Raw genomic sequence first — 25,623 nt, 5'->3', positions numbered from 1 at the left:
AAATCTACTCCAGTTTAAAAATGTACACTGTTTTCATCATCACAAAAGACTGCATTACGAATACAGATATATAGTACTAAAAATGTGGATACTGAAATTCTTTACCTTTTCCAAACCTTCTTTCCATATTAACCTCTGAAACCCAGCATCTCCTTGGATCGACTTAAGCAATTCAGCCCATAAGATTGACCTTTACGATGTGCGCAGACGACCGTGGTGAGTACAGCTCTGCATTATTGGGTTATTTTATTCAAGTACGTCTGTTTTGCTTTTTCTATCATTCAGTCTAACTCTGATATCAAATATTAATTTGAAAAAACTGTATTTGCATATTGCATTAATAGGATATACTTAAGGACATAAACATTGTGTAAAACAATTAAATCTAAATCTTAGACCAAAGCAAAACACTCAAACCAACATCAGAGCATGACTATGATTAAACCAGTGCAGATCAAAGGGCACCAATACAAAAGCTTCATTAGTTTCCTAAAATTGATTAAAATCTGGCTGGAAGCCAGGGTTACTCTTTTAACTATGTTATTAAATTTCATTAGCCTCAAAACCCCTGCTGGCTACAAAGCACTTGAACCCTGAACAAAGATACACAGCTGTTTGTTTATTAAAGAAACTGGGAAAAAGCGGTAATTAAAAATACAAAAGCTTTATTGCCTCAAATTCAAATAATAGAAAAAGACAGAGAAGAGTGATGAGGCTGCAAAGTAATAAGTTTTATGTGTGCTTCAGTTTGTGAGGGTTGGGCTTTGTTGATTCTTCAAATAATTGTTAAAAAAAACATCCTGAATGTCTTTGTGTCTCTATGTTACTGTGTTTTTGTGTGTGTTTATTGTATAGGATTTAATTAAAGTCAAGAAGTTTTTGAGCATGTAAAGCGATGATTAGGAATAAAGGAATACATACATTTTGTAGTTGAAAATCAAATTTTCCAGGCCATTGCATCATAGATTAAAGTTTGTGTATATGTCCCTCCTATACGCTCAATGTCCACATCCTGTGTGTGTCTGCTGTTACTCATCAGGTACATTCAAGGGGCAGCCTCACCGAAGGACATGCTGATCCTGGTGGATGCGTGAGTGATGACCTTATGATTCATCTATTACAGTCAGATTTTGTTTTCCTTTATACGCCAGGAGCTCCTGATGTTAACTGTCTGACTGCATCCTCCAAACTGTGCTCATTTTTGCCTCAGCATTTGTTTGACACTGATAAACAAAAAATGCCAGTGTTTTGCACTGTTTCATAATTTACAGTTCTCTGTTCTAATGACTTTAAAAATGCAGGGTTTAAAGGTGTACAGCTATTTAGAAGAGCAGCGTCTATTAAAAAAACAAAAAAGATTATGAACTAACAACCTATCTGTTTTATGATTTCTCTCTGTCTATTGTTCGTAACTAAAAGTATTTAGTCTGAAGGTTTAGTATATTCTGAGTATAGGTGTGATTGTTGTTTCTATACTGCAGAAGTGGCAGTGTATCAGGACTCACTCTCAAACTCATCCGAACGTCAGTCAGCACAATGCTGGAGACCCTCTCTGATGACGACTACGTCAACGTGGTCTATGTGAGTGTTCAGAGCTGTCTATTTTTATGTACAAAAACAATTTAACTTGTATAAAAACTAACAGGAGTGGGACAAAGTATGTTTCCTTTTTCTGCTCATAATACCATATTTATAAAGTTGTGATTCTGTGTATAGGGTGACTTTCTAGTGCAATGTTTTCTAAACGTTAATGTGGATAGAAATGTGGCTCCGCTGCTCAGTTCTTGTGGTTTGAGTGTTTGTTTTAAATATGGAAGTGACCTTTTGAGTAAGTTAATGTACCACACACTGATGGATCTTTATTGTTACTGCATATGTGTATGGACTCATGCATGCTTCTGTGCTCATTTCACCTCACTATCTGCATGTAAATACACATGTGCATGTATGCAGGCATGTCATGTATTAGATAAATGTCTCCAGTCTGTCAAGTTGTATCTAATAGAATGATCACATGACACAGCATGCGCAAACCATGAAATGCCACAAGATAAGTTTGACAAGTTAATAGATGCTGAATTTATAACCCACACTTTAAATCAGTGGCATGTAATGGAATAACTCCTGCTTGGCCAGTTAAAATTGTGTATGGTAGTCTCAGGCATGGAAGGATTTACTGACATTGGGATTGAGGAAATATTCATCCATCATCATTTAAAGCTCCATGGCCTGGGCAGCTGAGGCAGAATCATGCATCTTTGTAATATTGGTTGTGGAAGAAAATGTCTTAAATAGTCGTAAGATTTGTTTCCCTCTATTGGATGAATTTGTGAACAGTCTCAAGAGCATATTGGAGGAATTACACAGGAATTGCAGACTTGTATACAGAGCGGACCACTCAAATGTGGTTTTGAGCCAACATAGATGGGGCTGAAAAACATGTCTTCATGATGTCACTAGACCAGGCAACCAACCAAACGCAGCTGCTGTCACTCACTTATACAGCATAGCTAATGTAAGTAAACTAATCTTATTAGCTTTATACATATATATATGTATCACAAATAAAAGTCTTGTTCACATTTTCCTTCATATAAAAGGTGTATAATCACTGCCAAAATGTCCTCGTTTGTAACATAACAAAAACATAACGTTCCTGCACTTGAAAACCCTCAGCCTTCAGTCCATGCCAAAGTTTTTGCACATACAGACAGATGGACAGACAGACAGATTGATGAAGAACTGATGACAATGCCCTGTGGCGATGCCCAAGGGTAAAAAGTGCTTGGAATGTAGACTGCTGTGAAGAGACCCATCACCGTCCTAGGATGCATAAATAACCCTTAAAATAATTCAGAGACATTAGAAGTAATGACGAAGAGGTGACTTGAAAAACATTTTCAAAATAGTTTCTCTCCTTTACTCAGTCACTTGTCCTTGCTCCACAAAATTAGCAGCTGAAAGGAAGTGTCGAAAGTTTGCTCATTAGAACTTTTGGATGTAGATCTTTGAAATGACGTCCAGTTTAACAAAGGTGTGATGGTTTCTCCCACCTCACAGAGCTGAGCCAGTCTTGTTGTTCTGTCTTATTTTTTCCATTCTTTTGTACTCTGTGTAATTTATTGCATAATGAATCCTGCACATAAAAGCCCTCTTCTTTTAACTAAATGTCACTTTACAAAGTCACTTTTCAGGTGCAAAGTAGGCATGAATCACTGTTGCTTTTTGTTCTTTTCAATAATTTTGGCAGATGCTATTTGCACGCATATGTCAGTAGCGATCAGTGCTATTTCCACCCACAGAGGAATGGCCCATGTGGCTACTTACACCCACCTGGGTGTCAGCAGATCCACTTTCTACCATTGTGTCCATATCTGACCATACTATTAACACCTAGGTGTTTAATAAGCTACCAATGTATCGTATAGTACTAAAAACAGAAGTCCCCACCTGGTTTTAACTCAGCAAATAGGTAAGAGCCTTCCACTGGATAATCACTGCAGTGAATAAGATGTTTCAGCTGCAACAAGTTCTTTAACCTTAACTAATTGCAGTGAGTAGCTTCTCATCAGAAATCTAAGGATTGGACTATGTTTGAATGGAAATAGGTCATGTGGTCTGATGAGTCCAAACTGATCCTGTTCCAGAGTGATGTGTGCAGCAGGGTGAGAAGAAAGGTGGATTAAGTGATTACCCATCATGCCTAGGGCTTACAGTACAAGCTGTGGGGGCAGTGTTATTATCTGGGGTTGCTTCAGTTGGTCAGCTCAATGTTCAGCAATGCTATATGTCCAAAAAAAAAAAAAAAATCTCATTGAAATAATGCCATAGTGAATAATTACCATAATCAGATCTAAAGGCTAAATAAGCCCAAGGCTAAATATTAGCATGTGGAAGTTTTTTGCCTAGGTTATGCATTTGCAACAAGGATTTCTAACGTGTTGTTAACATTGTGAAGGACTTTTTATTTTCTATACCAAACCTAACTGATGTAGTTTTGGAGCCATTAAACCCAACACTGAAAACTGAAAGTAATTATTTTAAAAATAAATCGTCACAGTCTTGTGCAACAATTCAGCCCCAGAATCCTGAGTGAAAATTCTACAACTGACTGTCACACTCCATGTTACTGTCCACAAACAGACACATTAAATGTCATATTAAAGTTTTTTGTCTGCAGTATAATTATTTTCCCTTATATGCAACATAACTTTCTTTTCTTTTCTTTTCTTTTCTTTTCTTTTCTTGCATTTTTGGCACAATACCTTTGGTGTTCAGGTGGCTCCTGTGCTCTGTCTGAAATATCCTGTTATTCTTTGTTTCCTTCTCATTTTTCAGCTCTTTCTCCTCCGTTCTAATGGACTTGAACATAAATTACTTTTTCAGTTTGCTTTCCAAATGAACCATTTATTACATTTTCTTCTACTTCCCTTAATAAAGACGTGGTTTATGTTTTTGTTCGGAGCTTTCAAATCAGCTAAGTGAAAGGGCTTTTGAAGTTAATGAAATATGGCACTGGTGTAATAAGTATATTGATGGCACGTAGCTTGGTTTGTAGACCTTTCAGAAGTATTTTGAAGGCTGTGTTCACCTTTCAAAACAAATGCTAAAGCCTGTTCCCAGCCCTGTGGTGTGCGTATAGCAGTTATTGGATTATTTATGGTCAATCGAAATAACAAATTTGATACTTTTGTGTTATTTTTGTGATTGATGCACTGCAACTACAACAGAATATGAGCTGTTTAGAGGTCTTTTACTCTCTGTCTCTTACACTAACTACAGATTGGATAACTAACTTAAACATGGCGAGTATTAGAAAATCAGAAAATCACTTCAGCCGGATACCTTCTATGGTGCAGCCCTTGTCATTGTACTGTAGAAACCAACACCTTGCCAAGTTTAGTTTCCACCTTGAAGATTCCACATGGACTTTTAGATGGATAAGGATGACCCCAAACAGAAGATGAAATTAACTCATATTACCAACCGTACAAATCTGACCAAATGTTAATGAAGTGTTTTAGATTATTAGTGTGTCTATGTAGGGAAAATTTGTAGGTAGTGAAATGCATGTTTGAGAGTGTTTGAGTTTTTGGAAGTGTGTTTGAAGGCTGGAGGGATGCAGTCTAAGCCAAAACAGATGTTGAGTATTAATGAGCCATGTCCCAGCCCTTCATAGATTGTGTGTGTGTGTATATATGTTTATACTGTATTTGTGTGTGTGCTTGAAGTGATTGGGCTCCATCTGTCATCCACATTAGTTATTCACCAATATTTGTCTGAAGACACTTAAACATAGAACCGTGTCAATGTAATTTAATTAGCTACACTGTCTCAATGGCATAATGTATAATCAAGGTTTTTTTTTTTGTTTTGTTTTTTTCCTTTTTTGCCTCTGTACGCCACTTTTTACACCCTACCTCTTCTCCTACCAATCGTTCCTTCTGTTTTTAAAGCTCCCTTCGGTCTGTGCAGATTTGGTGTTATTATGTGTTATTGAAGTAACTTTGTTATTTTAACTTTTAAAATGACATTTATTTACATGTCGTTCAACTGGTGTCAGTATATCTTTTGTCATATTTAAATGACATTGCATGATGCTGCAACGAAGGGAAATTACCCACATATTTAATACAAAATATGTGCAAGTGCCTCCCCTGCGCTTCCCGTTATCCCTCCTTCCCTCTTCCCTCCAGTTCAATGAAGATGCCACGAATGCAGCATGCTTCCAAAACCTGGTACAGGCCAATGTCCGCAACAAGAGGATTCTGAAAGAGGCAGTGCAGGGCATCACCGCTAAGGGTACCACCAACTACAAAGGGGGATTTAACCTGGCTTTCAAGCAGCTTGCACAGGTAAAGTAATGCATAAATGAACATTAGTGCAGTATTTGTGTTTACGTAATTTAACAGTGTAGGAGTTTTTGTGTATTTTGATGGACGGGAGGGTTGGTAACAGAGAATGTCACTGTCAATCTGTTGGATCTGCTTTTATTAAATACCAATGTTTTTGATATATACCACCCCTAGAAGCTTGATGAGATGTTTGTGAGCAGTTTTGAGTAATTTATCTTCAATATTCATTCATTGAAAGCAATTTTAGAGCATAAGGCACAGTGATAACTCAAACCCCTTGGAGTTAATAAAACTGGGCATATATTGACCTCTTCTGGCCGACTTGGATATTACACCGAAGTATTGTGTTGCAACTGTTAACGTTTGTGTGATGCAGAATTATTTACTTTGCTATACAAATGATTAAAATATCATGTTATTTATATCCTCTAGGTGAATGTGTCAAGAGCCAATTGTAACAAGATAATCATGCTTTTTACTGATGGAGGAGAGGAAAGGGCAGAAGAGATCTTTGAAACATATAATCCCAAACAAGCGGTAGGAATGGAAACACACTGTTTGTGGTAGAATATAGAAGTCTGTTTTCTGATGGATTAAGTGATTAAACTTTGTTCACTTCACAGGTACGCATCTTTACATTTTCAGTAGGTCAACACAATTATGACAAAGGACCAATACAGTGGATGGCCTGTGCTAATAAAGGTATTAGTGCATATCATTTTAATAAGATGAAAGATTGTCAAAATGTATTTTGAAATGTTTATTATTATTATTATTATTATTATTATTATTATTATTATTATTATTATTATTATTACTTTTATCACAATTACCAAACCCTTTATATCAAAACACCTTGGGGTCAGGACCCCACGTGGGGTTACCTGGAATTCAAATGGGGTCACCTGAATTTTCTAGTAATTGATAAAAAAAAAAGTACTAATAGAATTTATATGGTGAGTTGACAGACGATCACAATACATAAAAGACATGACAAACTGTGAAGCTGAAACTGAAGCACTGTGGTACTGTTTATCTTTCAATTGTTCATTGTGGTTGGTTTAAGATGCTGCAGCTCTTTCATAATTTATAGTTTGAGTTATTTTTTTATTAATTATTATTATTATTATTAATTGTCAACCTTGTGAATACATGCTGGACTGACTGTACATATCCTGACCAAGGAAATAAAAATTCTGACTTTGTGCAGTAATCTACACCTGGCTTTTCTACCTCCGTCTGTAATAATATATATTATATAGACTAAATGTTGTCTAAAATTAACGTTGATTTGCAACATAGTATAGCAAACTATGACATGATCAAAAACAAATTAATTTTAGCAAAAATAAATGTCTCTGTTTTGAATGTCTGAGGTCACCAGAAATTGATGTTAAAATGGGGTCATGAGCCAAAAAAGGTTGGGAACCACTGCTTTATATACTTATTCCATTACTTGTTATATTACTGTTACAATGAATACATACCATTGTACAGTATCACATGCATTAAAGGTCCTATTTAAGGAGGTTATCATTACCAGATAAAGATTTTCAAAGTTTTAATATTATTAATCAACTTATAAAAGGATAATACATCCACTTGAAACGGTTTTCTATGCTACTTTACTTTTATCTGGCAGTGCCAATATGTGTAACTGTTCACAAGGATCACTGGGTACTGTGACATCACTTTTTTTCTCTGTCTAAGGGTACTACTATGAGATCCCATCTATAGGTGCCATTAGACTCAACACTCAGGTATACACACATTTGTATTTTCTGCACAAATGTCAGTACCTGGCTTTCATTTTTACCCTCCCCTCAAATCGCGGGACTATTTATGAATTGTGCCCTCTTGTGGTTGGGTTGTCAACATGCATGCTGCAAAAATGAATGTGAATTCTTTTTCTTCCAGGAATATCTGGATGTTTTAGGCAGGCCTATGGTCAAGGCGGACAAAAAGGCCAAGCAGGTTCAGTGGACCAACGTCTACCTGGATGCACTGGTATGTTACTGCCACATCTGAAACAAAACAAAATTCATTATGTACTTGCATGCGTATTTTTTAAAGAAAGAAGACACTTATAAATAGGCGCTTCTCAGCAATAGTACTGTGTAGATCTATACATGTGCAAGCCATATTTAGAGATTGCTCTGTTTGCTGTCAAATCAACAATCTCAGACTTGTGAAACTGTGCTTCACATTTGCTGTTTATCATCTTCATAATGTCACCTTTAACTTCTGTCATGTTTGCAATTTTACTGATAAACATAATTTTAGAAATGATTTATGAAGTTAATATGTGTCATGTTTTGGCTTGTGTCAACATTTAGGCGACTGTGTAGATAAGGAAGCTGTCTGGTATACTGAGCCAAGTTGTTGCTGATAAGACACTGTCATCATTTGTGGCTGTTTTGACTTGATCAGCACCAGAAATGCTTCTGCCTTTTGTTAGTGGAAACTTCTATGAAGCTGTGGGTGTATAGCATCCAGTGACACAAGACTTTTATGTTATCAGGATGTTCCAGTATTTAAAATTTTAGTTGTTGAAGAGCTGAATCATTGTGTGAACTTATTTTATTGAATATCACATGAACTGTGAATGTTTTGTGCTTGATCTTCCAGGAGCTTGGCCTGGTGATCACTGGAACTCTGCCTGTCTTTAACAAGACCAAAGTCACAGGCTCCAAGGTATGATTGGTTTGGATTTTTACATCACGTCATTGAACTTCAGTTACTAGTTTTGCAATGTTAAAATCCTGTTTTTCATCATTGTTTCTTGCTACTCATTCATGTGTGCATCTTTCGTGTATATCTTCTTTTCTAGTTGCTGGTTGACTAAATTTACTGTATGTCTGACACTTTGACCACATGGGAGATTTTAAGTCAGCACTTTTGTGACACGCCATAATCTTTACCAGACCGAAAAATAAACATACAACATGAATACTCCCAATTATCATCCCATCCTTTACTTTAAACCCCTGCTTTGTTGTGGCGATTTGTTATATCCTTTGTTGACGCTGAGGTCCCTTGCAAACCTCCCATGTGCTTCCACAGGAAGAGAATCTAGGATGTCAAAGCAAAAATCAAAAAAGAGATCAAACCTACAAATCAGAAAGACAAATGATCCAGTAGCTAAGTGGTTCAAGATGAGTTTTCATGTCTACCTCGGAGGACTTGGGGTTACCTCCACTATGACTGAAACTAGACTGGAAATGCCTTGTCAGTGAGTCATGGCGGCACGTAAAGCTTTGGGGAATGAGACTGTCCAGATTTCAAACGTACCCCATTTCCTTGAAATCATTCAGAATGCACAGTGGGACTTGACTCATCCAGAAAGAACAACAAGACTCATAAGTGGGTATAGACGAGAAGAGGGTGATCTTACAGTAACCCTGACCTGGCTTCTGCTTTCCTGTGTTTTTTTTTTTTTTTTTAGAAATCTCAAAACCAGCTCATCTTGGGTGTTATGGCTGTTGATGTCTCCCTGGAAGATATCAAGAGACTGACCCCACGGTTTACTGTAAGTACACTCATTTACATGACACATATACACAACAGATCATGCATATTTATATATGTCTCATGCTTGTCTGTTTGTCTTTGCCTGTAGTTTGGACCAAATGGCTACTACTTTGCCATTGATCCCAATGGATATGTGCTGCTCCACCCAAACCTCCAGCCACTGGTATGCAAACTCCACTTCTTTTTCACTGACAATGGTGTCATCTGGTGTCATCTTTTAAAAGTGATACCACTTCAAAGATCCACTGAATTTGTTAGAAAACAGTAGTTTCCCCATGAATATTCCTGAATTAAATTTGACCTAATAATACATGTATAAACCATATCCTAATGTGTGTATTGACCGCCTATTGATGTCTTAAAGGAGCTACATGTAGTATGTCTCCTTTAAAACATTAAATATATCCTAAATGTATCATTAGACTTGACAATCAAGAGCTCTGAAGTTATATCAAAGATGCAGATGTATTGGATGGTAGACATCTGTCTAATGCCATGAAGCCTTTGACTAAAGCATCAGGTGGTGAGATTGGAGGAGAATCACTAAGAAACAACTTTTAAAGGGGTCATATTTTGCTAAACCTACTTTTATTAGTCTTTGGTACATTTATTTGTGTATTTGGGGACACTAATAGTTCAAAAAGTTTGAATTTGAACCCTCCAGGTGCTGCAAAGCTATCTTTATATTCATTCCGGGAAAAATGGAGTGGATTTCTACAACCTGTTTTAATTCCTGCTTAATTTGTTATGTTTTATAACTAGTTACATCACAGCATTTGCACATATAAGGTCAAGACTTCTGATGAACATTTCTCCAGATACGCTGTAGTTGTTTGTCAGCAGCAGCGGTTGTAGTCCATACTGAAAATATGTCCAAACTTCGATTACCTAAAATGTTCAGTTGTTGGTTGTATTAATGAACACACACTGCAAAAATCTAAATTTTGCCAAGTGTATTTTCTCTTGTTCCATTGGCAGATTTTGTTTTTTTTTTTTTTGCTTGAATTAAGCAAAAAAAATATTGAGTTAAGCAAAAAAAAAATCTGCCAATGGAACAAGTGAAAATTATCTTGGTAAGATTTCTTGAAATAAGATTTTCAAGATCTGTTGTCTAAAAATAAGTTCTTATATCTCACTGAAAAGTTGCTTTTTAGGTGATTTTGTCTTATTTTAAGTGTGATGAGATATTTTGTCTAGAAATGAGAAAAATACACAGTAAGATTTAGATTTTGGCAGCACAAGTGGCTGAACAGGACAGAAAGCACAGTCAACAACCTGGAAGGGGCGGGGAGTGAAGTGGCTCATTTGCATTTAAAGGGCCAGCGCTCAAAATGACCTTTCTGGAGTCATTACTCAGAAACAGGGTTGAAGATGGACCTGTGGAGTTGAATTAATGAAGAATTCAGACCCAAGCATAGCATTTACAGTTTATGTGAACCACAGGGAAATGTTTTAAAATGCATAATTCCATTAAAAAAAAAAAAGCTAAATAACACTCCTTTAAAGTCAAAGAAAGTGACAAAGAGATAAAGGCTAGAAGTACTGTTGTTTTCACCACTGGCTTTAAATTAAGAATGGAGTAGATGCTGAAATTTTTCTTCATTGATGAGTTTGATTATGACGCTTACAAAGAGATAAAGTTTCTAGCAGTTATGTTACTATGTTGGCTAAATTTGCCATCTTTTGATCCACAGTTCAGATTAAACTGCGACAGTTTAACTCAAAATGGGTCTTTAGTGCAGCTATTGATGACTTAAACCATATGGAAAACTGATGTGATTTGTGGTTTTACTGTGACTGCTTCCTGTCTAAAAATGGAGCTAAGTTAAAAGAGGTAGAATGTAAACTATCAGCAAACACAGTCACCATGAAGATTTTAAGAAAGTGTTATTTTGATGGACTGTCAAAATAAATGGCTGTGAGTTTCTGAAGGAGAAAACTTGATAATACCATTGTGCAGATGTGTGCTGCGTTAAACAATGAGCTTTATACTTTATTCTGTTAAATTCAAAAAGCTTTATTTTTGCCCGGGGGCAATTTAAAATGAGTGATACCGTCTGTGGAGACATAACATTAATGCACTGGCGGTTGTAGTAGCTATGAGTGTGTTCTGACACGTGACTTACCCCTGCTGCATAATATAAATACTACATACAACTCCTTTAAAGTGTCTCTTTTTTCTTATCAAATTTACATACATTGATTAGTCATGGATGACAATAATAAAATGATAAATTAATCTACAGGGTGTCCCATAAGTCTCCGTACATAGGAAAAATAAACATTTCTTGACATAAACCATTTTTATTTATATAATATGCTCTGTATGACTGCCATTTTGTCGGGAACACATTTCAATGCGTGTCCTCCACTGCTGAAGAGCTATAAAGAAGAAATATAAAGAAATATATGTTAGAACCATATGTATTATGTCTCCTATGTATGGAGACTTATGGGACACCCTGTATAATCATTGCCTTGTGTAAAGCTTTAAAATTATGAAAGTATGAAGTTTTGGAAACAGAAAATTAATTACTTCTGTTTCTGTTTACTGCTCAGTTATTCCTTCATTCTGATCAAAGACTTAGAATTAGAAATAATTGTATGGATTACAGACTAATTGATTGCATTTCCATGCAGACTGCCAAGTTTCATGAACCTGTAACATTGGATTTCCTTGATGCCGAGATAGATAATGACATCAAAGTCGAGGTTTGGAAAATAAATTACTCCATCTCCTATGATTTTATGAGTCAAAACAGACTTGATAACCCTGTAATTTGTAACAATATATAATAATAATAATAAGATTGATCTCTCTATTTATGATTACTTGGTTAACAGATGAGAAGAAAAATGATTGATGGTCTAACGGGGAATTACACAATACCTACACTGGTGAAATCTCAAGATGAGGTAACTTCATATTTTAAAGGAATGTGATGTTGATAAGAGGTAACATGTTTTTTGACTAATTACTTGTCTTTAAAGCGCTACATTGATGTAAGTGAGAGGTCCTATACATATGCACCAGTGAAGTCGACAGATTACAGGTAAATATCTTCTGTATTCTGTATATTGTTTTTTTTTTTTTTGGTGGTTTGACAAGACTGAACTGGAAACGGACCAGACATAATCCAGATACATTTAGAGTTAAGTCAATAAGGACCAATGACCACGGAAATATGTCCTGAAGAATATAATTAATCAAATGCATGTTTTTTAAGTATTGGGTTGAGCAAGATCTTGTGCAAAAAAAGTTACAATAATTAACTAGAAAAGCACACAGAGAACGCAGATCTCCACCAAGGCAGATCAGCACCCCCCCCAATCACTACTAAAATGTAATCATATGTTCCTTGTGCCAGTATCAACATTTCCTGAAAATTTCATTGAAATCCATGCATAACTTTTTGAGTTATCTTGTTAACAGACAAACAGACAGACACACAAACCCAGATGAAAACATAACCTCTTGTGTAGATTTCTACTATTTTTGTGATTTTTTTCAGTGCTATAAATGCAGAATTTGATGTGATATTCTACATGTGTGTTCTGTCAGCCTAGCTCTGGTCCTACCTGAGTACAGCATGCATTACATCCGGGCCACAATCGGCGACACAATCACCCAGGCGAAATGTAAGTGCTCTCCTAAATCACCTCATTCTCCTGTGCCATTCTAAGTTTTCCCACTCAATAACATCTACCTTCCATTTACACAGACAGTAGACAAATAATGCCGGGTGGAAAATGACTGTTAATGCTCTCCATGTACGGTTCAGAAAAGCTCGTGCCTCAGCTTATGGTTCATATCCATCATTTACAGCACCCCCACTTATATACATACACACTCTACACAATCTACACCACCCTTGCGTACCCTCACCGCTTCTGTCGCTAGGGCAACATCCACCCTCAGTTGTGGTGTTGTTCAAAGCGTGTCTGGCCAGACAGCGGGACGAGTGGCTCCAGTGTCCCCTTTCACACATACAATACTCATCAATTCATATACAGTTTAGTACTTTACTTTGCAAGTGTGTGCATGTGTGTTTCTGTACGTGGCTCTATGAGATATTATACACTGGATCAGAGGTTCCATATGTGTGGCATTGTCGTCTCATGTCTCTTTTGAGCCCTGTCTGTTCCCACTAGTAAAAGATGTCATTGACTCATAGTGTTACTCAAAGGGCAGTTTTATAGTGTGTTCACTGCAGTTAAGATGGAGCCGTCCTTGATTAGAGTCTGTCCCTGTGTCTGTCTATAGCTGCCTGCCTGGCTGCACTCGGTAGTCGACACCAGGCTTTTAAAGACATTTGTGGATTTTGTGAATGCAGAACAAATCAGCTTAAATGATGCATGTAATTACTGAATGTATTAAATAAACGGAAAATTATTACCAGGCATTTTTCCAAGTATATCATACATTTAAGAGTAGATTTCTACCTTTGAGGCACCGATTAGCTATTCTTTCTTGTTTTTTTTTTTTTTTCCAATATGCTTTTAGAATCTACTGGCAGAGACTTGAGGCATGCTTGACTTTGGTAATCCATCACACTGAGCATTTCATCACCTTTATTACATACAGTTCAGTTGTGAGCAGAGAACATTTTGAAACTCTCCTTAGTGGTGTTTTTGAGTGTGTTCCAGCATCCAAGACGGTGAAAGGCGCTGCAACGTTGTGAGGGATTAAAAAAAAAAAAAAAAGAAAAGAACGAATTTGAAATTTTCAATCCACCTTGAGTTTATCAAAAAGAAAAGAAAATAACTTTGACGGTAAATAAATGCAACCGAATTCAGTTTTCTCAATACTATGGTTACTTTGACATCAGACATCATATCATTATTTCATTGTCTTTTTTCTTTTAATGAAAACCTTAACTGTATCAACATCAACATTAGATTAAACCTTAACTGAAATCAACTCGTGATGGTTATTTCACACACGCTGATACATAAAACTCACCCTGAATTACATGAAAACCCCTTGTATCTCCTTTAAGTGTTTCATATTTTTCTGTACAATATTCTTATTCAGTGTTTGAATAAAATATTGTGTAACCCTGTTGGCTTTTTTTTCCTTTCCCTCCTCTTTTGTTCTATTCCTGTTTCCCTCCTCTTATCTTTTTATCCTCCTACCTCCTCCTGTTCTCTTGCCCTCCTCAACTCTTGCTCATTCCTGGTGTGTTGGACCCCTGCAGCGTATTTGGGCAAGTATTCACCTCTTGTGGTTTACCTTCTAACCCTTTGTCTCCAACACCAAACTTTAGATGTAGCTCCACTAACCCATAGTTCATTAAGTGTATTCAAGAAAACTCAAGCATTTTTTTTTTATTATCTGTTTTATTTTTCTTCAGTGGCTTCTGATTATTAATGACACTTCTTTTATGGTGAATGCAGCCAACATCTGCACTCACAAGCAGCACTCTGCATGCTACATGCGCCCACACAACATGCTGTCGATGTGTGTATGTCTGCGTGTGCATGTATGTATTTAACCCCCACCTGTTCCAGTGGCCCTCAGATGTGGTTTTGGCACTATTGCCGTGTAGCAGGAAGAACACAGGACAGGATGTTTGGATTATTTTAAGGTGAAACCATAAAGGAGAAAGATGTGACTCTGCACCTAAAACATGAGTTGGTGCTTTTCTTTGTTTTCTTTAGTTTTTGACTCAGTTTGAGTTTTACAACCTTGTTAAATAACGCATAATGAAAGACAGTATCCCTTCTTACACACTCAGCTTCATCTCTATTTGTCCTTCTGTGTGGTTTTGTTATTTTCCATCTGCAATATTTTAAGAACTGCGGTTTAATTGAAACTCAATGCAGGCTGTTTTTTAAAGGCAAGTATAACTAACAACTTTAACACTATTTGTCACATATACAGGGTGGGGAAGCAAAATTTACAATATTTTGAGGCAGGGATTGAAAGACAGTGTATGACCAATTAGTTTATTGAAAGTCATGAGAATTTATTTGCCACAAGAAAATTTACATTATAGAAAATGTTTTTATTCTATGTGTCCTCCTTCTTTCTCAATAACTGCCTTCACACGCTTCCTGAAACTTGCGCAAGTGTTCCTCAAATATTCGGGTGACAACTTCTCCCATTCTTCTTTAATAGTATCTTCCAGACTTTCTCATAATAGTTTTGCTCATAGTCATTCTCTTCTTTACATTATAAACAGTCTTTATGGACACTCCAACTATTTTTGAAATCTCCTTTGGGGTGACGAGTGCATTCAGCAAATCACACACTCTTTGACGTTTGCTTTCCTGATTACTCATATGGGCAAAAGTTTCTGAAAAGGTATGGATAATAGTGTTAGGTATGATTATGACATCAATATATGTTTGGTTTCAAAACAATTGACGTAGTGCCTGCTGAGAAAAAACAACTAAATGTTCATTGTAAATTTTTCTTCCCCACCCTGTATGTTACATTAATGCAGGTTTTTCACCCTGTCTTTTGCTTCATGATCCATGTTGAAGTACATTCATGTTTTTGTTGAACTCTGCAGCTGCATATCATAGATATTGTAACGAATCTCAATGTAATTGCAAGAATTTCATCGGTGCAAAAAGGCGAGTGAAAGTGCAGAAATATATATGCAGCTCTCCCTGTTATCCATCATTATCAGATACTTTGTTGGATTAGTAAGCAGTGACCCCGTATCAAAGGAAAAGCACATGGGTGTAATTATTTTCCAATCATGGCCACCAAAGAGGACAAGGAGTAGCCCATGTCGTCATGAGAATTTTGGCTGTACAGAATAATCAACTGTCAACATGACGTGTCTTGTTGAATCTCAGAGCAGTGCTAAGTTTATTCAAAACTGGGCTGTGGTTAATATTTCAGAGCTCATTCAGATGTATAGTACTGTAATGCAAATCCATCATTGAAGCACAGTAACTCCACGGATTTAGAGTATCACCAAAAGAATTTTAATACCAAAGCTAAAAACACACATCTAAATTATTACTGTAAAATCTCCTGACCACATTTTAAGCCTCTCTTTGTGTTCTCCATCAACACTGTCCCCATTTACATCCAAAGGCCTAAAACCTTTTGATTGGAATACAATATTTCTATTCAGGACTCGCTCTGTGAATAAAATATTGTGTCACCTTAGACCCCTGTGGTTTTACCCTGTCTTTTTTCCCTTTCTTTTCCCTGTCGTCTTTTCCTCCCCGGGGATGATTCTCTCGTTCACTCATTCTCTCTCTGCTGGGATTTTTTTTCCACTCCAGGGAAAGATGGCAAGTATTTTTTTCTTTACTTTCATCTCTTTCCTCTTGTTCTTGAGCCTTGTCAGACCTTTACCCAGCTTGTTTGGCCAACTCTTTACCACAATATTTGTTATTCTCTTTTATACTTAATTGATTTTCAGTTGTTTGTGCAAAACTGTGCTGTTACAGATGTAGTGTACAACAGTTTACATGTTTTTGAAATGGTCTGTCAGTTAATCTACTTTCATGTTTCATGTGTTAAATGTGGTAAAAGCTTTTGCTTTGTATTTTTCCAATGTTCTCTCGCCTTTATTTGTCATTTCAGTCACAGTTTAACTAAATAGCTTAACCTGAGGATGTTATTCAAAATGGAAAAAATCATTTGCTGAAAGGAAGGATGTGGCAATGTTCAATATGTGGATCTTTGCCACTAATGTTTTTTCAGCTAAGAGAATAAGCCTCATGTTAGTTTTGGTCTGTGTTGGAGTTCTGTCTTACTATTACTCCATGAAATATTCAGCAGGTGTTTTACTCCGACCAGTGGAGCACCATCTCATCTACATATAATGATTATTTCAGCCTGCACTGTGACTCTTTAATTTAACCTTAGTGAATGGAAAACTCATGACAATTTTATTTCTTCAACCAGTTTCGGAAAGCCTAATGGCCGACAAGTTTGATGAATATGGTTATACATTCATTGCACCAAGGTAAGGTATCATTAGATGACCTACATTTTCCCAGTAATAATTGTTAAACGACTTTAGTGTCTTCGTTGTGGATCACTAAATTATTTTTTGTTTCTACACTCATTCACTGTAGACTTTGTTTGTGTCCAACAGGATGTACTGCAAGGACTTGAAACCACCTGACAAGAACAAAAACAACACTGAATTCCTCATGGAGTTTAACTATTACATCGATACAAAGACTCCAAACAACCCCATGTGTGAGTGTTAAACACAAATAGTCTGAATTCCTCTTTTCTCCTTCCACTTCTGTTTCTCTGACCCACTTAATATAACACTGTCCCTGGGACAATCAAAACTGGATCTTGTAGATGCAGAACACTTGGACCAGCCTCCAATTTACATCTCAAAGAGCTGCAAAGCTTTGCAGTATTAACAATAGCATGTACATGTGAATGAATCTCAACCATATGGCTTAACATTTAGGTGTGCATTGAACATTTAATGGATGACGGCCAACCGAAAACCTATTCCCAGAGGTGTCTCTCTCCAGTGAAATACAGGTCTGGCTGGATGGTTTGGTGTGCATGACCAGGCAAAGCTTTGTAATATGGAACCCCTGTGTTCGTGTTACCCATTTGATGCTAACTCTAAAAGTCTGACCATCACACGCCCGACTGCACATGTGTGAGCTTAGATGTGACACACACACTTGCACACACACACAATATTCACCAGTAATATGCCTTCCACACCCCACCTATAGCTGCTCGACCTCATCCAATTACTGTGTGTTTGTGAGAAAGAGCAGGACACGTCAAGCCAAGAGCGCGAGCGGAGCAATAAAACACAAATCAGGGACCAGTGGACCTTCTCCCCAACATCTAACCAAAGCATTAATATCCTTTCCATGTCTTGCATACGCTCATTTATGTGCATCATTCACTTTTTTGCCATTAAACATAATGTCCCTGAATACTTATAAAAGAGATCCATTATTATATGTTGTCCTAAGGTGCAGTGTGGTGGTTTCAGTTGAAGAACTCACTTTATTTCAATATGATCAATCCAATAAAAGTTGTCACCCAATTGAACTATTATTTTCACCATTATTAGCTGCTAGTTTAATGGACTCCATAGGGAGTTTTAGAGGGAAGAGAAGTATGGCCCATGTGGACTATTGGCGGCTTGAGTATTGTTACACGCTTTACTTGGTTAAGCCACTGCAGTGGCGAAGAAGTTGAAGTACATTAGGAATTCGTGGGCTGCCTTCAATAAAGAGATCCCCTAATGAAAACCACGGCAAGAAGAGGGAAGGTGGAGTGGGGGGGATAAAGTGTTACACCAGCTGTTTCTCTGATGTGTGTGGTGTGTCATAAAGGTTGGAGGAGGTGGTGGGGCTATATCGACGGGCCTCGATGTTAATGGACTGAAACAAGTTTTCGGAGAGTTCAAAGTGACTGGCATAGCTAAAAAATGGCAGAGTGGCTTTTATCACTTGTTATGTTTGTCATGTGGTCTTGTCGGATGTCTCGGAAAATAATTTTTTACACCTATAGCAACCTACCGCCTACACCTTGATCTATTTATTCATGGTTTTTAGGAAGTCAACTGTATTTCATTGCTTCAGTTTCACTATTAATGTTCTATCTATGTATAAATACTTATCGTTGGATGAGTTTTGACTCATTTTTAATTTTTTTATTATATCAAGGTCATTGCAAATTCAGTTCTTTGTGCATCCTTCTTTCATCTTTCTCACAGTATTAAATCCATGATGTTTTTTCCCCAGGTATGCTACATATTCAAGAACTTTCATTTCATTCAGACCCATAACTTTCAAACTAAAGTCTACAATAACAAAAATGAAGTCAATATCTTAAAGCGGTGGCTTGTTCTAACACCTACTGCCTATCAAATGATACACTGGATATTCCAGTCCCTTTATCTGATGCCACAGCAGATTTACAGTATTTAAAGATAACATAGTCATTTAAGGGGTACTGTTTTCCTGTTTAGGTAATGTTGAGCTGGTGAATCGGCTGCTCTTAGACGCTGGCATCACTGCAGATCTCATAAAGACTTGGAAAACAACGGAGATGCCGTAAGTAAATCACCAAACCTTTGCATGCATTACCATCAATCCTGACCCAGTAATTGCAAATGGAATATAGAGTGAATTATTTGACACTTAGTATATGGCAATAAGTAATGAAGTTGAAAAATTGAACACAGATGCTTGAAAACTCACCAGAAACTGTTATACAGACATAAAGCATTGTGCAAATGTTTGTACTACTGTGTTTAATAGTTGTATCTCTCTGTCAGGCATGGAGTCTCAGCCAGATTTGTTGCCACTGATGGAGGGATCACTCGAGTCTACCCCAAAAGGTACCATCTTCATGGGGGGAGGGGGCTTAACTTAGAGGCACACAGAGGAGTAGATGATATGTTCAGCTTTATCTGATACTTCATGATGTTGTTTGGTGAGACCTGTCTGGTATTTTATACATATTGGGCTGAATCTACTAAGATCCCAATTTGCGTGTACTAATTTGCGTGCGCAATCTACAATTTTGCATGTGGGGTTGAACCACGGTTTGCGGGTGGTTAACTAAGATTGCTTGCACAAAGTACAACAGGTGCAAAGTCTTGGAGACCGTCCTATTTAAATGAGGATTTTGCGTGCACTAGTATCGTCATGGAGACAATACGCTGGAAAAACTGCTCTGGGATATGGGAGCAGGTCTTTTCAGACCCTGGCCTGGGTGCAAATATCTGGCAATCTGGGATACACCAGCACTAATGGCAACAGTACGCTGGAATGATCCAGAGGCAAGGGCAGCAGTGCCGGATTCATTTTAAAGGTGGTGGTGGTGGTGGGGGGTGGGTAGATGGATTGAATGACTGTCAAGCGCACATAATTTTGTAGCACTGTAGCCGAATGTAAGTGTGTATTTTTAATTACAGTCATCAGATCAAGTGGAAAAGTTGCATTTGGCATAAGACTCCCATAAAGTGTGTGTGTGTGTGTGTGGGGGGGGGGGGGGGGGGGGGGTGCATACGTCTCAATTATTTTTTCTTTCATCATTCTAAAAATGTTCACACAAAGGTGAAAAATGTGTTTTCTGCATCTTGTTTCATCATTTTGATGTCTCCTTCTTGCGACAATAACCACTTCCATGTGTGCACAATTACACATCCAAACCGTTTGCACCTCCCTTTGAGATGTGTTAAATATAAAAAAATTGGCCAGTTTCTATCAGCAAAATTGCTTTCGGGTTTGATAAACCACTTTGCGTGTGCTAAATTAAAATATTTACATTTTCTCCGCCCAGCACACGCACAATTGTGTGTAAACGGTCCATATTGCAAATTCATTGCAGCAAACGTACTAACTGGATGCAGACGCACTATTTTGCACCTTTGAAAGGCGCAACCCTTAGTGCACATTGTTAGTAAATCAATTTGTAAATTTTTTTGTGTGTGCAATAAGTTTACACACTTTTTTATACACGCAAACCTTTAGTAGATCCGGCCCATTATATCTACAAATTTTCTCATTCTGTCCAGCAGTGGTAGTGACCTGAGACCTTATCTTTTTTGTAATCATTCATAAATAGATGCTCAAACCACCTGAAGACATAAACAAAACTCATAAAAGTATCACCTTGAGAGACTTCCCTGTTAATGGGTATTGTTCGCATAAATACTTAGGATAAAATTCATAATTCATAAAGATGAAAAAAAAAGGATAAAATTCACATATTGTTATCTTCATAGCATAATTTCCTAAGTCATATTTTTGGCCAAATTGTGATATCTGCGTAACTTTACTCTCCTAGCACTGCTGATTGATGGGTATAGTGATGTGGTCAGTGTTTGTGAAGAGAGGATTACTTTTTGTTTTATTTGTGTCTGTGTATGTGACAGTGCTGGTCTTAACTGGAAAGAAGAAGCTGAGACGTACGAGTCAAGTTTCTATAAACGCAGTTTGGACAATGATTTATACATCTTTACTCCAACACCCTACCTCGCCAAAGAGAACGGTAAAATGAAGTCAGTTATAAAAAAGTTCTTCATCTCTCTGTACATGTACATAGGTTTTGACATATTATTTATGCTATATTCTTGCAGTAAGTGATGACTCAATACTTGTGAGCAGAGCAGTAGACTTCATCAATGATGACATTACACTCAAACCAGCTGGTAAGGAAGAAAAGAGAGTTGTATTTCCACATTAGTCTCCTGACTTGTCTCTCTCATTCTGCCACCTGTACATAAACATACTTACACTTGCAGTTATTTGTCTTATGTACACACTAAAAATTTGCAACCCCAGGGTTGTAACCCTATTCATTCTTCTGAGACACACACAGGCTCTTATGTACAGACCACTACTCGTCATTTGTCAGTTTCTCGCTCTCCCTCTGACATATGCACACAAACACACACATACAAACCACATATCAAGTTGTCTAGTCTCCTGTGATCCTTGGCCAAGTTTGCATTTTGAGTTCAGAGTGTAAAGTTGACACAGAGGTCCAACATGATCTAGGATGTCTGGCTTTTGTGTTTGATCCCAGTGGTCGGCATAAAGTTGGACATCAGTGCCTGGATGGCGAGTTTCATTAACACCACGCAGAGAATGAATGTGAGTACATTTGCATGACTCATACATACAATGACATGTTTGATCCAGACTGTGACCTCTCGTTACATTTTATATTCTACTGTATTTTCAGTGTAATGATGAGATCTGTGGCTGTCAGCGGAACAATGAGGTAAGACCTTTAATCATTCTTTAAAGTGTTCATTATTGATAAGAGTTGTTTGTGAGCACCGTTTTACTCATGTCTGTGTGATTCCAGTTTGTAGACTGCGTCATTCTTGATGATGGGGGCTTCCTGGTGATGGCGAATAGAGATGAATATATCGATCAGGTGAATATACTGAATTCACTGTCATTCAGATATAATACCTGTAAAAACCTAAACTGTAATTTTGCAATTTTATGTCATCATTGGTGATTTCTGGAAAGATCAAAATAATTTGGAAGCTTAATTTGTGTTCTTTCTGTATTTTGAAATCCATTACCTCATAATCTGGATAATTTTTCTGCAATTACATTCAAAATATATTTATGTCATGCAATTAAATCTAAGATAATGATTTATTCATGCTGTATCCTTAGGTTTACATATCAGATATGTTTTATTGGTCTCTAATCACCAATCTTCTGTAAGAACTCTTTTTTCTGACATACAGTAAGTGTGCATAGTTCTCCCTGTTGCCCTATGTTAAACGCTGCGAGAGGGCCCCTGCTGCTGTCTGAGTAAATGTTTTTTCATGCAGCCGCGGCTCCTTCCTAATCAGGGCTGGGTGTGCGCTGGATAAATCAGTCCCCCTCTGAAGTTTGGCAGCAGCACTAAAATCCAGGGACCTGAGGCCTTGTTTGGAGAAGGCTGTTTGCCCTCAATCATATTTCCTACAGGAGCAAAGTTTCTCCCTTTCTATAAGCTTCTCGTTTTCTCTACTTCTTTATGTCTTTCTCTCTCCAGTTCATTCTTTTCTCTCTCTGAAACCCTTGGGGAGTCTGCAGCCAACAGGGCTGTGACTGTTAATTCATTATTTTTGTTATTGCACAGGGAAAGGAGAGAAGGCTTGCTTTACCTTATAGATTGGAAGATTTATATATCCTTTGGCTGTTGGACTAAAGCGGAATGGATATGTGGAGGACCGGTTGTTAACAGTGACCTTACAAAGTGGAAGGAAAGGGATAGTTTGCATTTCCTCATGCACACACAGACGTTCATTCCAGCACATGCACATCTTTCAGCACACACACATAGATGAATGCTACTTACTGTACACACTCCCTCCTGGATACACAAGTACTTAAACACTCCCATGCACGCGGTCATGTCACACCTTCAAGATGCTGAGACAAACTACTTCCTCTTTGTCAGGATTTATGACTGCCTGGTGGACTGTGTTAATCACATTATACCAAAGTCCATCATCCTGGACTGGAGTGTGATTTACCAAGTGTGTGTCTGTATGTGCAGTGTTCTCAGTTTTAAACTTTCTCTACACATGCATACTCATATTTGATGTGTGAGCTTTTGCACATGTGTTTTACATAGATTTTACTTTCATATAAGATAAAGAGAAGTGAATGATAACTTTTTTTTTCTTTGCTCTTCAACATTTCTCAGTAGAGACAGAAATTCTTTTCTCTATGAACCTGGACAGTCAAACCTATGTTGGTAGATGGGAATATCAATAGATATAAAGGTGTGTCTGTAAGGTTTTTAAGTTTGATTTGTTCGACAATCATAGCTGATAATACTTGACTGTGCGGTGTATGTATTATACTACAGTTGTTTGTGTTTGAGTTTAGAGTACCAGAGTCAGCCACCTATTAGAGTTCTTCAAACAAGGAACTTAAGGGAATTTTGATGCTTATTTGTTGCTTACAGATTTCTTTGTACTTGTAAAAAAAAAAAAAATTACTATAAGGGCAGAACGGGCAACTTTGCTCAGGGCTCCAGAATACCAGAGCCCCATTTGCACCACAGTGACACATAACAACAGCACAAGTCCTTTGATGTTAAAATGCCTGATTCTGATTCTCTTATTCCTACTTGAGTTTTTCCTCTCTTTCTTTAATGTTGCTTCTATATCATAAATGTTCTCCTAATCCTGTGGTAAAGAAAAGCATCTTCTTTTCCGTCATCCTGTTTCTTAGATTGGGCGTTTCTTCGGTGTTATTGACCCCATCCTGATGATAAACCTTGTGAACTCCTCCCTGTTCACCTTTAAGAAGACCTTCGACTACCAGTCACTTTGTGACCCCAAGAAAGAAAGCAAGGCAGCTGCAGGCCTGCGATCTGTCTATGTGGTGAGTTACATAAGCCAGAGACCCATACATGCATAACCTACCACACTTACACATTTAAACACACACACATACAACCACCCACATGCACACTCACACATACATGTTCACACATTTTGATGTCCATGCATATCCATTCGCTAATTCCCCTGAATGAACACACACATGCTAATCCACTTGGACAAACGCATGAGTGCATGCAGCCATTTGTGCATGTACCTGTTTGCTCACACACTTCCAAAGGGTCATACATGCACACACAAGCGGTCACTCACTGGGGAGCCATAAATCTGGATACAACAGATGAGAAGGGAAGCAGAGGGTATGGTGAAAGCGTTAGAGTGGGAGTTGCAGTAACAGTAACAGGATTAGGTGGTCTAGTGTGCTTGGCTAACACACCAAGTGATGTAGAAACATGCACTGTTTTTCATCACTTACAAAACTTACAACTTACTGTGAAATGATAAAAATTGACTGCAGACATACAGACATAATGATGCTGGAGAGTGTGCGTAACTACCAGTGGGCAGAGGTAATAAGCTGATACCCTGGAAAGAAAGAAAAAGCATTTGCTGTAATTTACAGATGCAGAAATTCCTGTTACTAATTGACAGCTGAAACCACGTAATTTACAGCTTGTACCGCAAATGTGTACAACACGCTCGAGTGACCAAGGTGAGATGAAAGATGAAGATATTTGTGATCAAAGACATTGTCAACAGGCAGTGATGCCTCTAACACGGTTAGTTAGGACTCCTTGATGACTCAAAACGGCACCAGCTAAAGAGAGGATACAGCACTGATTCACCAAAACAAGGCCCTCGCATGCTAACCATAATCAAAGCAACATGTTGGGACTTATTCAAACCGTGTGCTACTTTGTTTTTTCACTGACTCTTTGTTTACATATTTATGCTTGCATCTGTTGAGAAGGATTGTTTTCTAATTTCCTCTGACAGGGACAAAATAAAACCTTTGGCTAGACCTGTGGTCTGGCCGGTGCTGGGCAAGACTGGACAGTTGTCTGCAGTAAACACTTGTGTAAACACAAGCAGAATGCTCAGAGTGGTTCCACCAGTTTTAAATGATTTGTTAGAGGATTTATTCTAAGTTTGACTTTGACTTTTGCTGTTATTAACTCTCGTTTTCTTTTTCCCCTCTCAGCCCACAATAGCAGATATCCTGAATGTAGGATGGTGGGCGACAGCTGCAGCATGGTGAGTTACTTTTTTAAGAACACTTTCGACACGCTCTAGCATCTATGCCTTTTTTTTTTTTTTTTTTTTTTTTTTTTGCAGATGATTAATAACGAAATATATAGTATCAAAGATCACATTGTAAATCCTTTAACTCAGATCCTTAATGGAAAGCAGGCTAGAATTTGTTCTTTCAAAATTGACATACCGCATCTGTTTAATAG

The 25,623-nt window shown here is 37.5% G+C and overlaps 1 protein-coding gene across 5 annotated transcripts in view; it reads left to right on the top strand.

The window, feature by feature from the left end:
* The window catches only part of LOC115429850 (voltage-dependent calcium channel subunit alpha-2/delta-1-like), a 105,761-nt gene that overhangs the window by 70,180 nt on the left and 9,958 nt on the right, over positions 1–25,623 (top strand). For 2 of the 5 annotated variants that reach the window (XM_030149629.1, XM_030149631.1), the window contains exons 8-35: positions 147–216; positions 1,040–1,090; positions 1,482–1,581; positions 5,697–5,855; positions 6,288–6,392; positions 6,479–6,557; positions 7,566–7,615; positions 7,773–7,862; positions 8,484–8,549; positions 9,301–9,384; positions 9,475–9,549; positions 12,027–12,098; positions 12,231–12,302; positions 12,378–12,439; positions 12,949–13,025; positions 14,585–14,593; positions 16,635–16,643; positions 17,263–17,323; positions 17,456–17,562; positions 19,322–19,406; positions 19,631–19,693; positions 21,236–21,351; positions 21,440–21,511; positions 21,889–21,956; positions 22,048–22,086; positions 22,174–22,245; positions 24,054–24,206; positions 25,368–25,420. In XM_030149629.1, coding sequence (XP_030005489.1) covers positions 147–216; positions 1,040–1,090; positions 1,482–1,581; positions 5,697–5,855; positions 6,288–6,392; positions 6,479–6,557; positions 7,566–7,615; positions 7,773–7,862; positions 8,484–8,549; positions 9,301–9,384; positions 9,475–9,549; positions 12,027–12,098; positions 12,231–12,302; positions 12,378–12,439; positions 12,949–13,025; positions 14,585–14,593; positions 16,635–16,643; positions 17,263–17,323; positions 17,456–17,562; positions 19,322–19,406; positions 19,631–19,693; positions 21,236–21,351; positions 21,440–21,511; positions 21,889–21,956; positions 22,048–22,086; positions 22,174–22,245; positions 24,054–24,206; positions 25,368–25,420 — 2,119 coding nt within the window. Of the gene's footprint in view, positions 1–146; positions 217–1,039; positions 1,091–1,481; positions 1,582–5,456; positions 5,466–5,696; positions 5,856–6,287; positions 6,393–6,478; positions 6,558–7,565; positions 7,616–7,772; positions 7,863–8,483; positions 8,550–9,300; positions 9,385–9,474; positions 9,550–12,026; positions 12,099–12,230; positions 12,303–12,377; positions 12,440–12,948; positions 13,026–14,584; positions 14,594–16,634; positions 16,644–17,262; positions 17,324–17,455; positions 17,563–19,321; positions 19,407–19,630; positions 19,694–21,235; positions 21,352–21,439; positions 21,512–21,888; positions 21,957–22,047; positions 22,087–22,173; positions 22,246–24,053; positions 24,207–25,367; positions 25,421–25,623 lie in introns of all 5 variants that reach the window. The other 3 variants (XM_030149628.1, XM_030149630.1, XM_030149632.1) reach the window with 3 other exon arrangements.

Source organism: Sphaeramia orbicularis, chromosome 12 (assembly GCF_902148855.1).
Source record: "Sphaeramia orbicularis chromosome 12, fSphaOr1.1, whole genome shotgun sequence".
Lineage (NCBI taxonomy): Eukaryota > Metazoa > Chordata > Actinopteri > Kurtiformes > Apogonidae > Sphaeramia > Sphaeramia orbicularis.
The sequence above is the reverse complement of the archived record's forward strand: the minus strand, read 5'-3'. Positions and strand labels throughout refer to the sequence as shown.